Source organism: Sceloporus occidentalis, unplaced genomic scaffold, assembly GCF_023333645.1.
Source record: "Sceloporus occidentalis isolate IW3139 unplaced genomic scaffold, rSceOcc1.0.p SCAF_4, whole genome shotgun sequence".
In the NCBI taxonomy this organism is placed as follows: Eukaryota; Metazoa; Chordata; class Lepidosauria; order Squamata; family Phrynosomatidae; genus Sceloporus; species Sceloporus occidentalis.
The window spans coordinates 1,577,325-1,594,276 of NW_028316984.1; the positions used below are offsets into that span (position 1 = coordinate 1,577,325).

Below are 16,952 nucleotides of genomic sequence, written 5' to 3' on the forward strand. Positions count from 1 at the left end.
GTAGAAGAAAAGCATTGTGGCAAACAACCTTAAGTCAATCCCTGAAGTGATTTTTTAAAAAAGATTAAAATGTAGATAAATTATAGACTGTGGCATGGATGGAAAAACTACTAAAACAAATAAAAAAATATCAGGAATGATGGAGCTTTTTCACATGGTATCCCTTTATAGGAAGTGTTTTTGCAACATGGTATCCTTTTATTTCTCATTTCAATGCAAACAGAAAGAGATCTGTTCCTTCATCTATTCATATCAGATTTTGGAATGATGTATTGTTCCCATGATACATGATTTTCTTTGGTACATATTTATTTAATTCAATTGTCTACTTGATTTTGAACTTCCTGTTTTTGTTAATTCCAATAAGAATTATGGACACCCTCCCCCCTTAAAATACAGATTCTTTATAATAGTTGTGAAGTAAGAGCTGTTCAACAATGGAACACACTCCCTCAGAGGGTGGTGGAATCTCCTTCCTTGGAGGTCTTTAAGCAGAGGCTGGTTGGCCATCTGTCGGGGATGCTTTGATTGTGAGTTCCCGCATGGTAGGGGGTCGGACTAAATGACCCTTGTGGTCTCTTCCAACTCTATGATTCTATGAGTTACTTAATTTTAAAACTAGTCTTCTGCATAACTCACTCTGAAAAGGTGAGCTTGTTTTCAGCATTTTGAACAACAAAATGTTTGTTCTTTGACTATTGACTTGCCTGTTATGCCAGGTGGGCCTGGAGGCCCTGGGAAGCCACGAGGTCCTGGAGGCCCATTTCTCCCTTTTGGCCCATATAGAGGAAGTCCAGGGGGGCCTTGGTCACCTTTTTCTCCTCTTTCCCCAGGAAAACCAGGTGCTCCTGTTATCCCTGGACTGGGTTGCCCTGGATTATAATAATGTAGTAAAATAGACATCAGTGAAAACCAGCTGGGGAAAAATGGCAAATGAATAACAACAACAACAATGCAAAAATTCTGATCCCTACCAATGAATTCAAACAACAATAAGATGACTTATTTGTCAGGCTATTATATCTAATTCCTGTAAACACTCAGCTTCATGATGCCTACTTGAAGTTCAAAGTTCAAACAAACTATCCAGTGCTTCCACTTTTAAAAATGCCATATCATAAGGCAACAGCAACATACAGTTTGCTCATAAAGTACTTCATATAATTTAGAAAAAAAATCTTACAAATGTGAAAAATCCTTTGAAAATGCAAACAAACCAACAAACTAACAACCTATTGTTATGTCACTCAGTAGGGAGAAAAAAATAGGGGGGAGGACAAGATATGCAGGGATTATCATCCCTAGCCAATACACCCATAGATTGCTGTGCAGGAAATCCATGCCTCCAAGTGATTTGATCTCAGCTACTTGTCATTTAACAGTTTTTTCCTTTTGCATTAATCAGTTCTCAAAAGTTGTGATGTGATGCCAAAAAAACAGCAAACATCACTGACAGCCCTGAATTTACATGACTATACTATGTAAAACTGTAATACATTTATTCTCATTTTCTTTATGTAAATACGTTGTTGTGTGCCTTCAATTTGTTGCCAACTTATAACAACCCTAAGGCATACCTGTAATGGTGTTTCTTGGAAAGATTTGTCCAGAGGGAGTTTGCCTTTACCTCCTCTAAGGCTGACAGTGTGCCACTTGCCCAAGGTCACCCAGTGGGTCACCCAGTGGGTTTCCATGGTTGAGCAGGGATTCACACCCTGGTCTCTAGAGTCATGGTCAACACCCAAACTACTATTCAATGTTGTCTCCTTATCTGAATATACAAATCCATTATATCAACATTGTTTTGTTTTGAATGGTAGAGAAAGACAGTGAAACGTCTAGAAAAGTTTCATACTTAAACAGACTTCAGTAATGGCAGGCACAGAAAATTTTAATGGGAAGTACAAACCAAGAATGAGGATGTTTAATATAGCCATTTAATAAATGAATAGCAACAGCAGGTTTCTTTATATACTGCTTCATACTGAACTACGTAAGCAGTCTCTAAAAGGTTTACAATTGTAAGCTAATTGCCTCCAACAAGCTGGGTACTCATTTTAGCAACCTTGGAAGGATCCAAGCCTGAGTCGAGCTTGAGTACTGACTAGTAATGAACTTGCAAATGAAAGCTTTATAAACTAGATATCATTATCTAACAACTAAAACAATATTAAGAAATGTATAAGATTTATAGCTACAAAAGTACTGGATCTAAAGGTTTTCAAAATGCACATCCTGCAAGACGGTTGGTGCTTCATTATGAATGAGGACAGGGCATCACATGCCATATGGCTTTGCAACAGTCCTCATTGTAGATACTATAGTATAAACTTATCATTTGTATATAAAACTAAATATTCTATAGTTCTGTATCAAGGCTGTGTTGCCAGCAGAACTGGAATCCTTAACAGTTATGCATGTGATTCTGAGATCATATATTCATGTGAGAGCATACCTCTTGAAGATCTACATATCTGAATTGAATCCAGTCTACCATACTGAAATCCTTTATTTTATTGTTACTAAGTGAAGAACTTTTATATGTTCATCATTATTAATTCAGCATTTCAGTTTTAATTCTGTATTAAATGTGTTTACAGTGAATATTCTTTTCTTTAACCCTTCAGTTTTTTTCATGTTAAGGCACATCTAAAAGCTAGTCAATATAGCAACCAAAGAAATAAACATGTATTCTCACCTGGAGGACCCGGTGTTCCCGGCACTCCAGGAAAACCTATAAGAGCAAATATATTGAATTATTAGAAAGTAAATTTGAACTGACTTTGATGCTTGTTTACATAGCTGTTCTGGGTCCTACTAAGCCATTAAGAAGGCAGACATGAATATTTTTTTGAAAATGGAATTATAGAAAGCTGTAGGTTCCTTTTTTAAAGTAATAGTTACCTTTTGGACCTGGTTCACCTTTTGGTCCTCCGAATCCTGGAGGACCTGGGTCTCCCTTTTCACCATACACTTCTTCTTCCTCTGTACCTATAACCTAAATAAGCAAGTGGCAAAATACAGGGAGTTTCACAATCCTCAAATGTTCACTCCTGAAAAAATCAGAACAATAGAATTCGCTCTGATATACACATAACATGGTTAAATCCTACTGATTAACTGTGTCCATATTTAGAGTTATAAATATCAAGTTTAAACTTGCAAAGCTCTGTTTTCAGTACAATCTAAGCAGCTTCATATATCTAAATGACACTGGTCACAAATATTACTCTCAGAATGAGAACTTGTAACACCAAGATAACCCATGAAAGCAAATGGTTGACACTGCCATTGAAGTCCTTTCAATTCTTTAGCTGGAAGCCGTGCTGGAAAAAACGCTGATGCGCCCCGGAAGAAGTAACGAGAGGCGCACCGTGGGCACGAGCCCCATTACTTCTAATGAGACTTGAGCATACACTTTTTTTCCCTTATGCAGGGTGGTGGTGTCCGGAACGGATCACCCGTGTAAGGGAAGGGCTGACTATAGAAGGTTTTAGGTTCTGTCATGGGAAATCACCAGTTAAAAGGATCAGACAGCAGCTAAGGTAAAAGACCTCCATCAGAGCACAGGAAACTACTGTTGGTCTGGTCTGAGGCAAACTGGTCTCAGGTAGTTTCCTGGTTTGCTTTGTTGTACCTAATGGGGATTCCTTTAAAAGCAAAGTTTTCCACTTACTATTCCTGGAAGTCCTGGTAGACCTGTTACACCCTTATCTCCCTGAAAAGAAGAAGAAATTTATGTTTGAAAAGTGACTGAAGATATAAATGTTTTTACTGGGAATGGGCACAATTGTGCATACATATTCCAAACCAACTCTGCTAAAAATTCAGCTGTAACCCAAGAAGCCAATCAACAGGTTTAGAAATTAATCAACCAGTTTAGGAACAATGACCATTTACTCAGATTTTCAGTAACTTGGAAATTCTGCAATTGATCATGAAGAGTACTGTTCTGATGGAGGGAGTGGGCATGGGTGGGCAAGAGACTTGCAACAAAGAGGAGGGAAGTCTCATCCAGTGAACTGTAACAGGAAGTTCACATTCAGAATTGCCATGGGACCAACACTGTGGTGCTCTTGGTGGCCTGTCCCAGAAGCTCCACCATCCAAGACAAATTGGAACTCTTCAATCTGGAGGATGTCAGATTGAGTAACAGAACACAATGATTCAATGATTCTATCAATCTGAGTACAGGACAGTTCACACAGCACTACTTAAAACTGTTTAGAGAATATAACATGATTATAAAATAATCAGGAATGAGCTGTATTATTCCCCTGAAACTGAAATAACTACAATACCTATTTTCTGAGTTATCTGAACATTCAGAAATCACCCATCGAGTTCTCCTCTCTGAAGATCTTACCAGGGAGATGTGACAAAATCACTAGCAGCAATGCATGGAGAGATTCCTCTTCATCTTCTCTCTCCCTCTCTCTGGTGGGCTGCAACATTTTTACACCTATCTTTTTATCCTACCCAGAGCGTACCATCTCTTTGAGATAAGCTTTAAGAAACTGTGAGAGTTGCATCCAGGTTCAGTCATGCTGGCTGATTCAGGGAGGCACATTTCAAACAACATCTACTTACTTTAGGGCCATATGCTCCGGGTAATCCTGGAAATCCTGGTTGGCCAGGGTCTCCCTACATGTGTCACAAAAAAGATGAGAAAAAAATGATCCAGACTGTACAAAATTATGTTTTATATTACTGGATCTTTAGCAAAGCAAAATTCAATAATATTTTCGCTAAAGTGAAATACATACACTTCTTCCCTTCTCTCCATCCTCTCCATCCTTCCCAGGTCTTCCCTGTAAAATAAATAATTTCACTTTAATCCAACATGACAGAACTTTCTATTATTGGAAATGTTGAGACTACAAAATTTGTAAGCTCTGAGGTTTTAATTTTCTAAGTTGTCTCTGACTGTCTTGGAAAAGCTTGGGGAAGAAAACAAAATTGGGTCTGAGCAGATGGGCAGCAAAAAGCAGCTCAATCCTGCATTTTCTGCAAGTGGGTCAAAACCCTGCTATCTGGATGGTCTGCTCCCAACACCCACAGGCAGTCCACATGGGCAGTGTCAAGTTGCACCACTGGGTCATTTTTGGTCACTTCCAAAAGCTGTTGCTCCCATAGAAATAAAAATCGCCCTGCACTCTCTCGGCTTCCAGCAGCCCATTCCCAGACACAGAGGGAAAGTGGAGAGGAAGGTGTATGTATACGTGTTTGTCACTGAATGAGCTGCCATTATCAGCATTACCATACTGTTTATAAGTTGACCCAGGATTTGGGAATCGATTTTTCGGCATAAATTTCTCTACTTATAGATTAATATCTAGTGTAATCTCTGACTGTACTCTAGTGGTTGTGCAATGTCTGTCTGTCTGTCTGTCTGTCTATCTATCCATCTATCTATCTATCTATCTATCTATCTATCTATCTATCTATCTGTATCCCACTCTTTCCCCAGGACTGGGACTCAGAGCGGCTTCACAGTATTAAAAAAAAAGTACAATAAAATAAAAAGTACATTGAAAAGAATTTTTAAATGTTTCCAGGTCATATATATTTTTTACCAAGTCAAAAAACAGGATATATTACAGAAATGATGAACGTAGGTGGGAATAAAAATAATAATTTGTTGAATAAATAGAAACTAAAGGAATCAAAATAAGCCACAAAATATAGAAAATATATGAGCAGAAACAGCTCTTGTGTGAATATTAGCAAAACCAACCAATTTGTTATTCCAGACTGTTAAGCATCATTCATCCTTCTAAACGAACGGTGGGCAAAGTGTGGCCTATGGTCTGCATATGCCCTTTGGGACCCCTAAATGTGGTCCTTCGGAACTCCAGAAGACCCCTCCAGCCCCCAGCCCCACCTAATTTTTTTTTTAAAAAAATTTGGAAGGCAATTCTCCTCAGTGGGCCAAAACTGAGTAAAATGCAGCATTTTTCTTTCTGTAAATCCTACAAAGCCCCCAAACTTCCCCAAAACACCAAAAGAGAGGGGCAGGGGGAATCAGCTAAAAATCAGCCAGCATGAGGGCTGAAGTGACATCATGTTACTTGGGGCATGCTGAAAGTCACTGGTGTGGCCTGCTGGATGAGGACAAGGAGGAAAAATGGCCCCTGCCCATCATGTAGTTGCCCACTCCTGCTCTAAAGCATAGTGGTTGTCAATTGTTGAAAATTAAATTGTTTTTTTAATAAATCATTTATATTCTAACTCCACATGTACCTAAAAATTGAACATAGCACACAAACACAGGGGCAAAACAGAAGGGTAGGAAGGGGCAGCCTAAAGCTGCTCCATGGCACAACCTTGAGTGCACCTGCTGCCATGATCCCAAGAAGCAGAAAAGATCAACTCCTGTTTGGGCTGTCTTAAGTGACCCAGCGCGACTTCAAGGCAACTTCTGCAAGGATTGGGGGTGTGCATCATGCAATTGCCATGCTCCCAAGCCATGAGGATGCCTGCTTTTTAAGCCTTTCTATTTCAGGCCACACACACAATAACATAGATAAAATAAAATATAAAAAACTACAAACTATACTACTACAAAATATAACAAGAAAAATGACTTCCAACTATCTTTTCTGTGGTCATATAAATTTTCATAAATTCCTGCCTCAATCTCTTTAAATTAGGTGTTATGCTTCATTTATAAATTTAACTTGCACTTCATCTATAAATTTAACTCACTCTTCATCAATAAATTTAACCCATTAATTTTTAAAACGCAAAATCAACTTGTTACCTTCATACTTTCTCAAAAAGTCAACAAGGGTTTCCAATCTTTCAGAAAAATTAAAATACATTAATTATGTATTTTATTTTTTCCTCTCCTTTTCTTTTCTCTCCTTTCCCCCTTCTTCTTTTGTGCCCTATGTATGTGCTATGTCTGTTATGTTTGAATAGTTTGATTGTATATATGTACTTTTATACACCTTTTAAAAATTCAATAAAAATCATTTTAAAAAAGAAAAAATACCAATGACTTTTCTTTAATCAAATTAGACAATTTATCCATCTCTGCAAACTCATTAATTTTTAAAAAAACATTCTTCTGTAGTGGGCAGCACACTGACCTTCCATTTGTAAGCATCTTGCTGCTACGATCATATACTGAAATATTTTTCCATAGCTCCTTTCTAATTGCTCATCTATCATGTCCAGAAGAAAAAGTTCAAGTTTTAATTGTATACTAGTCTTTAAAATTCTCTGTATTGAAGTGTGTATTTGGACCCAGTACTTTTTTTGTTTTTTTCACAAGTCACACATTCAGTGTTCCCTTGTATATCTTAGACAATTTCTTAGGTATCACATACTACCAGTACATAATTGTATCATATTTTTAATAACATAAAGAAATTACCACATTTAATAATAACTCTTAAACATCTGGAGAAGCAAAAGCATGAAGGCTTTGCATACATACCCGTGCACCAGGTTTCCCAGGTTCACCTTTCTCACCTTTGATAACTAGTCCTGGTGATCCCTTTAAAAACAGACGTTGTTTTATGTTATACAGTGTTACAAGAAATGGCCATGATTTTGGTGTATATGCTTCCTTCTCCCATGGCCCTAAAATGGAACTGTAGAGTTCGCCATAGGTGCAGAGCAAGAACATCACATAGGCACAGGCTTTGAGATATCAAAACAGCTAGTTTTAGGAGCTGCTATCAGGAAACATTAACACCTTCCCAGGCAGGAAGACCAAGTGATTTACAACTCAGGATGCCTGGCCAAAACGGAGACATCAAAGAGACCAATCTATATCAAAGTGATCTCTGTTATATAGATTTTGCACCTTTTGAAGTAGTAAACAACTCTTTTGCCTGGAGGCTAGTTCTGGCCTTATTTAAGGACCCCAAAATCCTTTGTTTGTGGAGCTAGTTTGGAGTGTAAAGAGGAACTCTATGTCTCTCTGAAACTTCTACTAGTTTCCCTCATGCTGTCCCCCTCCCCCTTGACCACCATTCCAAAAGCAACTGAGTAATTTTTCCATTTTGAGAAGGAGCACCACATCTTTGGTAACTATATCATAAGCGAAAACCTTTCCTAATAGCCCATAGATTAAGTGTATGCATGAATGAGTGTGTGTGTGTGTGTGTATGTGTGTGTTGTTGATTAATTTTCTCCTTAATGAAAATACAATTCATTAGAAGAATGTTGCTTCTGCTGATTCTCTATTCCCTCATGCCCTGCATATAAAAAGGGATAGATTCTGGCTAATAAATGTGAGCTAATTAAAAATTCCCCATGGTCAAGGTCACGTAATAGTTGTCTATTGGAAATTTAATTTCTAATATTAATTCTAAGATGCAATGCTATATACTACTTGAGGAGCTACCAGTTATGTGCTCATCTGCTATGTCAGCACACCACCCTGACAAATACTGCCATGCCAGTGAAAATATGTCAGCAGAAGAGCTAAAACAAGACTAAGTTGTGGGTGAGAAGAGGTGGCGTAAACAGCCCACAAACATCATGTCCAGTACTCATTCAGACCACAACCACCTCTTGATGGTACCACTTTAGAACTGTCCTAGACTCTGATGGAGAAAAGCTAACTCACAGAGCTACCTCTTCCTTTGGCAAACTCTGCGAACAATGCTCCCCTACCCCACTCTGGTCATCTTGCCTGCATCTCTGGAGACTTCCCCAACTTCAACACTTCAACACTCATTCTCTCCTGTTGATTCACTGCTTAATACACCAGATTTGAAAGGATATCTTTTGAGAGGTTCCCTTTCTCACCCGACAAAGATGCATGCAAATGACCTAGCAATCGCCCTGAGTGCTCCAGGGTTTCTAGTTGGGGATCTAGGGTTTCCTGTCCATGCAGTGAAAATGTTCCCCTCAGTAAATGGACAGGAATCCTGCAGGGAAGGCTTGCTTCACCTCTTACCATTCAAGGGAGACCAATGACTTTAGGAACCACTGGTTCAAAGTACAGTATTCTCCCCTCTGCTGAGTGTGAGGAATGGGGATTAGGAGAGAAACCGTGGTGGGTCTGACTGGCAAAACCAGTGGGTCAAATCTGGCACACAGAACAGATGCTAGTTCCCTTTGATTTGTTTACTACAAGTTGCGTTGATGCTTTATTTTTTTGCTGCTTCACCATCGCTTCTTAATATGACAATACCAATCAGCTTCATACTTACTGGGAGGCCAGGGTCACCCTTTTCACCAGGATCGCCCTATTGTGGGGGGGGGGAGAGAGCAAAGTATCAGCTACGTCTTCAGAATGCACTTCTATGTGTCCTTTAAAAACAGCATTTTTAATACCTCAAAAAATTCAGCAGATGACTGAATCTAAATGCTGATTGGACCACTATCTCAATTAAATACTTTTTTACAAAAAGGGTCCAAGTATGCTTATCAGAAATTGATAGAACACTGCCTCAGTGGCGCTTTTAATCTGCAACAAGGCAGCATTCTCTGTTCCATTAGACGGCACACTGAGTCTGCTCAACAACTTAAATGCAAAAGAACAGCTTTCTGTGGTACAGCTGTGAGGATGAGCCAACTTTTCCAACATTCTTTTGTAACATTGTTTGGAGGCATTTAATGAAGGATCATCATTTCTACAGATTTTACACTACACTAAAATTTTTCTAAATTACATTATTTCATGCACCAACATTTTGTGCCCTTGAAGATTGATTATTTCTCCTTACTGAGGCCTAATGTGAAAAAGGCAGTGGATCAAAAGGGATACAAGTCAACAAATGTTGCAGAAATTATAATTTAATTGTTGTCATTAGCTGCCTTTGAGTTGATCTTGACTCACGGTAACCCTGTGAATGAGACGTATCCAAGCCTCCCTATCCTCTACCTCCCTACTCAGGTCCTGCAGGCTGAGGCCCATAGTCTCCCTGACTGTCTATCCATCTGGCATGAGGTCTTCCTCTCCTACTTCCCTCCACCTTACCCAGTATCACTGTCTTTTCTAATTATGTGGCCTAAGTATAACAGCCTCAGTTTAGTCATCTTGGCTTCCAGAAAGAGTTCAGGCTTGAACTGTTCAAGGATCCAATTTTTTTTTTTTTTGGTCTTTTTGGCCACCCATGGTAACCTCAGCACTCTTCACCTTATTAATTCATTAATAAACTAATTTTCTTCCTATCTGCTTTCTTCACTGTTCAGCTCTCATATCCGTACTTGGTAATAAGAAAGACAGTGGCTTTAGTGTACAGCTGTGTACAGCTGTGTATCTTTACACTTTAAGATCTTGCCTAGTTCTTTCATAGCTGCCTTTCCCATTCCTAATATTCTTTTGGTTTCTTGACTGCAGTCTCCATTCTGACCAATGTTTGTTCCAAGCTATGGAAAATCTTTAACCAATTTCCTTATTATCTACCATAGGTTGAATTTATGTAAATCCTCTGTGGTCATTATTTTTGTTTTCTTTAAGTTTAGCATTAGGCCTGCCTTTCCACTTTTTTCTTTGACTTTCTTTAGTGACTGTTCTAAGGCTGTGATGTTTTCTGCTAGTAGTATGGTATCATCTGTGTATCTCAGATTATTTATATTCCTTCCTCTCATCTTCACTCCTTCTTCTGTGTCCAAGCCTGCTCTTCATATGATATTTTCTGTATATAAGTTGAAGAGATAGGGTGAAATGATGCAGCTTTGCCTGACCCCTTTGCCAATTGGGAACCATTCTATTTCTCCATATTCTTATTTATAGTAGCCTCTGGTCCTAAGTACAGATTCCTCATCAGGACTATCAGATGTAGTGGCACTCCCATTTCTTTAAAAGCATTCCATAGCTTTTGATCTATGCTATCAAAGGCCTTTCTATATTTAAATAGCACATGCTAATTTTCTTCTGGAATTCGTTGGCTTGTTCCATTACATACAGTATGTTTGCAATGTGGTCCCTAGTGCCTTTTCCTTTCCTAAAGCTTGCCTGGATATCTGGCAGTTCTCTCTCCATATATGATTGGAGTCTATGCTGCACAACTTTGAGTAGTATTTTGCTTGCGTGAGAAATTAATGCTATGGCCCTGTAATTGCTGTACTCTTTTGTGTCTCCTTTTTTGTGGGTGAGGATGTATATTGATTGTTTACAGTCTGTTTGCAACTGTTTTGTTTTCCATATTTGTTGGTATATTTTGGTTAACACTGGAATTGATTCTGTTTGTGTTATTTGTAGCAGTTAGTTGGGATATCGTATATTTCTGGTGATTTATTATTTCCAATTTCTCTGAGTGCTTCTTCCACCTCGCGTTTTAAAATTTGGGGTTCATCTTCATGTGGTTTTTCATTCCATGTGTCGTTCATTTTCTTCATCTCTTTTATGTAGCTCTTCTGTGTATTGCTTCCATCGTCTTTTTATTTCATCTTGATCATTTAGTATGTTCCTCTTCTGATCGTAGCGCATCTCTCTCATTCTTCCTTTTTTGTTGTCTTCCTTTTTTTGTTGTTTATTATAGTAATTATCTTTATCCTGGTGCACTGGTTACTAAACAGTTGCATTCATGGTTCTGGTTCTGTTCCTATCTCCATTTTCTTTTGCTTCTCTTCTCTTCTTTACTACTTAAAGTGTTTCTTCTGTTATCTATAGTTTCTTCCCTTTCTTTTTGGCCACAGACTGTATCTTTCTGCATTCATCCTTGATTAGGTCCCTTCTTTTCTGCTTTCCAGTTGATTATGCTTAATTAAGCAAATCTATTTCTCGCATTGCCTATAAATTCTCTTGAGATGTTCTTCAGGTCATATTTTGGTATGATGACTATTTTTTCTTTCATCTTCGGCTTTATTCTAATCTTTGATATGAGTAGTTTATGATTTGTGCCATAGTCTGTGCCTGGTCTAGATTTGGATGCGAGAATGGAACTGCTCCATCTTTTGCTTCCAGTTATGTAATCTATTTGATTTTTGTATTTAACATAATAATTATAATTATTATTATTATTTACAGAAAGAAAGAAAAAAGAAAAACTATGACAAAAGCAATGACTTTAGAAAGTCAATTCATGTTTTTACATTAGCTCATTAATCCTCATTAATACCCTCATTAATCCATGACAGAATTCAGAAACAACAACAGATATCCAGAGGCATAAAATATGCATGCTTACTTTCTCTCCACGGATGATTACAGTCCCTTTCTCTCCTTCTACTGGAGCAGCTCCTTGGGGACCAGGAGGACCCATGACTCCCCGTTCACCCTAGATGTCCCAGCAAAGAATCAAACAAACAAATAAGCAAACAAACATTAAGGAAGGAGGAAGCTACAAGAAGTATTGCAATCTAATTAAGGACCATAGAAACAGAGAAAACATGCAGCCAATTAAAGCACTGCACTCACTCCAGAAATACCTTTGGTTTAAAGTTATCATCAAACAAATTTAGGACACTAATATTTAAAGGTCAAATGCATTTTGTCCAGCCCAGTCCTTTTAAGCATCTAATGCTGAATATGACTAATCCAAGGGACTGATATTTTGGAACAGTGGTAATGCATCCTGCAGCAAAGAACATAGACTTGCAGCAGTAAAAAGTATTCATTCTTTGTCTTTGTATAAAAACAAACCACTAGTACTGAAATGAATCTCTCCATATATAGAAGGGGAGTGGATAGATTGAAATTCACTCTTGATTTTTTAAAATACAAACAAACTGCTTCTGAACACACACACATACATGCACACTACTCCACATTCATACTCTAAAGTCTTTTGTTTTAAAATACAGTATTAAAAGAAAGCACAAATTCTAGAGGTACAAATCTGGAAGAACCAGAAGTTCTTGTACTACTGATTCAGTTTTGGTAATACAGAATCCCAAAATCTTGGGGGAGAACTTTGACAGAAAAAGATACCACATATATCCCTACTAAAATATGTGTTAATGTGAAACAAATTTCAAAATTCTGAAAATATTATCATTTCAGGGAAAGGATAAGTGAAATATAATGATGATGATGATGATGATGATGATAATAATAATAATTTTTATTTATATATATCCCGCCTCTCCCTATGGATCGAGGCAGGAGAACAACACAGATATAAAATTACAAATAGTTAAAATACATTCTCATTGTACAAACAAAAACTTAAAAACACATCGTTCCGAGTGGAGTATCGTCTTAAGCTGTTATAGCAGGTCTGGGGGATAGGCTCGCCGAAAGAGATCCATCTTAATTGTCTTCTTAAAGGCATCTAAGGTGCTAATAAGATGGATCTCCTCCGGCAAGCCATTCCACAATTTGGGAGCCATCACCGTGAATGCCCTATGGGAAGTAGATCTTAATCTGGTTTTAGGACAATCCAATAGATTCTTCCCAGTTGTTCTGAGAGTGCGGGGCAGATTGTGTAGGGAGAGGCGTTCCTTCAAGTAACTCGGGCCCAAGCCATGTAGGGCTTTAAAGGTAATAACCAACACATTGTACTGCGTCCAGAAACTAATCGGCAGCCAGTGTAGCGGTCTTAAGATTAGGTGTACCGGTGACCAATCTGGCTGCTGCATTTTGTACCAACTGAAGTTTCCGAACTTGATACAAAGGTAGCCCTATGTAGAATGCATTACAGAAATCTAAGCGAGAGATTACCAGTGCAAGTACCACTGCTTCAAGGTCCTTTCGGTCCAGGTAGGGCCAGTTGGCGTATCAACCAAAGTTGGTACCAGGCACTTCTGGCCATCGCATCTACTTGATATGATAATTGTAGTGATGGATCCAGAAGAACTCCCAAACTGTGCACTTTGTCCTTTAGGGGAAGTGTGACCCCTGTCCAGGAGTGGTTGACAAATCTCCATCCCTGGACTTGGGGAACCTAATCCGAGTACCTCCGTTTTCTCTGGATTCAATTTGAGTTTGTTTTCCCTCATCCAGCCCATTATCGACTCAAGGCAGGCATCCAGAGAAGAGATGCCATCCTTAGTCACTGTAGCAGTCGGAGACATAGAGAAATAAATTTGGGTGTCATCAGCGTACTGATAACACCGCGTCCCATGTCACTGGATAATCTCTCCCAGCGGCTTCATGTAAATGTCAAACAGCATGGGGGACAGAATGGCGACCTGGGGGACGCCTGATGTCAGCTCTCGTTTGGAAGAGCATGAGTCCCCCAGCATCACCATCTGGAATCTACCCGAGAGGTAGGACGGGAACCACTGCAGAGCAGAGCCTCCGATTCCCAGCTCTCTCAGGCGTTCCAGAAGGATACCATGGTTGATGGTATCGAAAGCCGCTGAGATTTCCAAGAGCATCAACAAGGTCACACTTCCCCTGTTGATACCCAAACGGAGATCATCGACTAAGGCGACCATGGCTGTCTCAACACTGTATCCCGCCCTGAAGCCGGTTTGAAATGGGTCCAGATAATCGGTTTCATCCAAAACAGCTTGGAGTTGGAGGGTGACTGCCCTCTCAATAACCTTGCCCAAAAATGGTAACAGGGAGACTGGTCTGTAGTTATTTCTTATCATGGGATCTAAAGAGGGTTTCTTTAATAGTGGTTTGACTGTTGCTTGTTTTAATTCTGATGGAAAAATTCCCTCTTTAAGGGATGTGTTAATTATAAGATGTAACAACGTTTTCATCACATCCCCCCCCGAACGGTCAACCATTTTTATTATAATTACTAACCTATTAACATAATAGGAACACAACATATGTTCAACAAAAATGAAAATAAATCCATAGTATTTTCCCCCCTGCCCATTTCACTGATATTTCCTTTGCAGCATTTTACTGTTTAAGCAGGAAAGATAAGGAGTGTGAAACATTCATAGCAATAATTCTGCATACAGTACTTTTCTATTATTGTTCCTTAAGCATATCTTCTCCCAAGGGATTACCCCTCTGTAACTTTAATAAAGAAAAAAATGATTAAAAGTCCCATATCAAAAGGAATTTGCTGAGCAAAAGTCCATTTAGCACCTCATTCTTCTGAAGAGGGTAAGACTGTTGCTGCTAGACCATTCAAAGGAAGGGAAAGATAGCAATGTCTACCCACTGGTACCAAATTCTCAGTACCATACAGAGAACTCTCTGAAAAGACCTAACCCCATGATTGGACCAATCCTCTATCTATCTATGCCATGTGCTACATTGGATAGCAAAAAAACAAAACAAAACAAAACTCAAAATAATTATTCTAGAATTACATGGGGATGATTAATTTAATTTGAGGAGAGACAAGAGGAAAAGTTTCAGAAAAATCAGATTTTACTAGGAAAACAAACAACATGTCTTTATGGCTTTCTACTTACCTTATCACCTTTTGGTCCCTGGAAACCCAAGCCCATGTGACCCTGATAACACACAAGATAAGTTTTTAGAAACAGAAGACTTACTTCTGAGATAAATAATTTTTAAAAAACTGGCCTTTGAAAGAACAAGAGCCCACAGTGAGATTTTCCAGAAAGATGTCTATGTGAAATCCACAAGCAGGCCATGACAGGACACGAGTAAAATAGTCACATCTGGGCACTGATACTCAGTGGAATGTTTCCCCTGCTGTTGGAGGAAACTCTCACTTATAGTGACCCTTTCACAGGATGTTATTGGCAAGATTTATTCAGAGGTGGTTTGGCATTGCCTTTCTCTAAGCTTAAGAAACTATACCAAACACCCAGTGGGTTTCCATCTCCTGCAGTTCTAGTCCAACACTTAAATTACTACATCACACTGGTTCCATGTTGATAGCCTTATCCTCTATTAAATCTAATTCCTTTAAGAAGCAAAGGATGAAAGATTCAGGACCAACAAAATGGAACACTTACTTCCTCACGCTGTGCATAGTTAAACAATTAGATTCAGCTTCTCAAGAGGCAGTGATGGCCACTAACTTAAATGGTCTACATCAGTGGCTATCACACATTTTGTGATGCAGTATGTGAAGAAGCAATTCCTTTTGTGAGTACGAAATCTTTCCTGGTGTGCAGGCTAATACAGCTGTAGTTTCACATCTATGCTAGTTTCTAATAAAAATTTAATAGGGATTATTGTATTTTGAACAATGTAGTGTTTATCATGAATATAATAAGCTTCTTATCTTCTAACCATTTACACTTGGAGCAACAATTTCAAAAAAAGAGATTTAACTGTCACAGTATTGTTGGGTTTGGTAGGTGATAGATTAGTATTTTATGTACCATTTGATACATCATGAAACAGTTTTGCTACAGGTGGTAATTGTACATTAGTTGCTTCCACAAAAACAAGAAAGTCAGTATCTCCCTGGTTCTAAGATGCTAATATGCTTTCAGTTTTGATACTTTCTCCAAAGGTTGTTAGTGCTTAGACAATGAGATGTTCATAGAATCATAGAGTTGGAAGAGACCACAAGGACCATCCAGTCCAACCCCCTGCCATGCAGGAAATCACAATCAAAGCATCCCCGACAGATGGCCATCCAGCCTCTGCTTGAAGACCTCCAAGGAGGGAGACTCCACTACACTCCGAGGGAGTTTGTTCCACTGTCGAACAGCCCTTACTGTCTGGAAGTTCCTCCTAATGTTGAGGTGGAATCTCTTTTCCTGCAGTTTGCATCCATTGCTTCGGGTCCTAGTCTCTGGAGCAGCAGAAAACAAGCTTGCTCCCTCCTCAATATGACATCCCTTCAAATATTTAAACAGGGCTATCATATCACCTCTTAATCTTCTCTTCTCCAGGCTAAACATCCCCAGCTCCCTAAGTCGTTCCTCGTAGGGCATGGTTTCCAGACCTTTCACCATTTTAGTTGCCCTCCTTTGGACACGCTCCAGTTTCTCAATGTCCTTTTTGAATTGTGGTGCCCAGAACTGGACACAATATTCCAGGTGGGGCCTGACCAGAGCAGAATATAGTGGCATTATGACTTCCCTTAATCTAGACACTATACTTCTATTAATGCAGCCTAAAATCGCATTTTCATGGCCTTGTTGCACAAGCTGAAGGCCAACAAGGAGGAGGACACTCCCACGCTTCTCCACAGAAGGAAGCA

At 38.9% G+C, this 16,952-nt stretch overlaps 1 protein-coding gene across 2 annotated transcripts in view; it reads right to left on the minus strand.

Annotated features, from left to right (window-relative positions):
- The window catches only part of LOC149313402 (uncharacterized), a 162,781-nt gene that overhangs the window by 85,524 nt on the left and 60,305 nt on the right, over positions 1-16,952 (minus strand). For both annotated transcript variants that reach the window (XM_089519048.1, XM_089519050.1), the window contains 10 exons: positions 15,238-15,279; positions 12,099-12,188; positions 9,174-9,209; positions 7,445-7,504; positions 4,767-4,811; positions 4,591-4,644; positions 3,677-3,718; positions 2,905-2,998; positions 2,699-2,734; positions 708-872 (listed from right to left, as the gene is read on the minus strand). In XM_089519048.1, the coding sequence (XP_089375174.1) occupies positions 708-872; positions 2,699-2,734; positions 2,905-2,998; positions 3,677-3,718; positions 4,591-4,644; positions 4,767-4,811; positions 7,445-7,504; positions 9,174-9,209; positions 12,099-12,188; positions 15,238-15,279 (664 nt within the window). The remainder of the gene's footprint in view (positions 1-707; positions 873-2,698; positions 2,735-2,904; positions 2,999-3,676; positions 3,719-4,590; positions 4,645-4,766; positions 4,812-7,444; positions 7,505-9,173; positions 9,210-12,098; positions 12,189-15,237; positions 15,280-16,952) is intronic.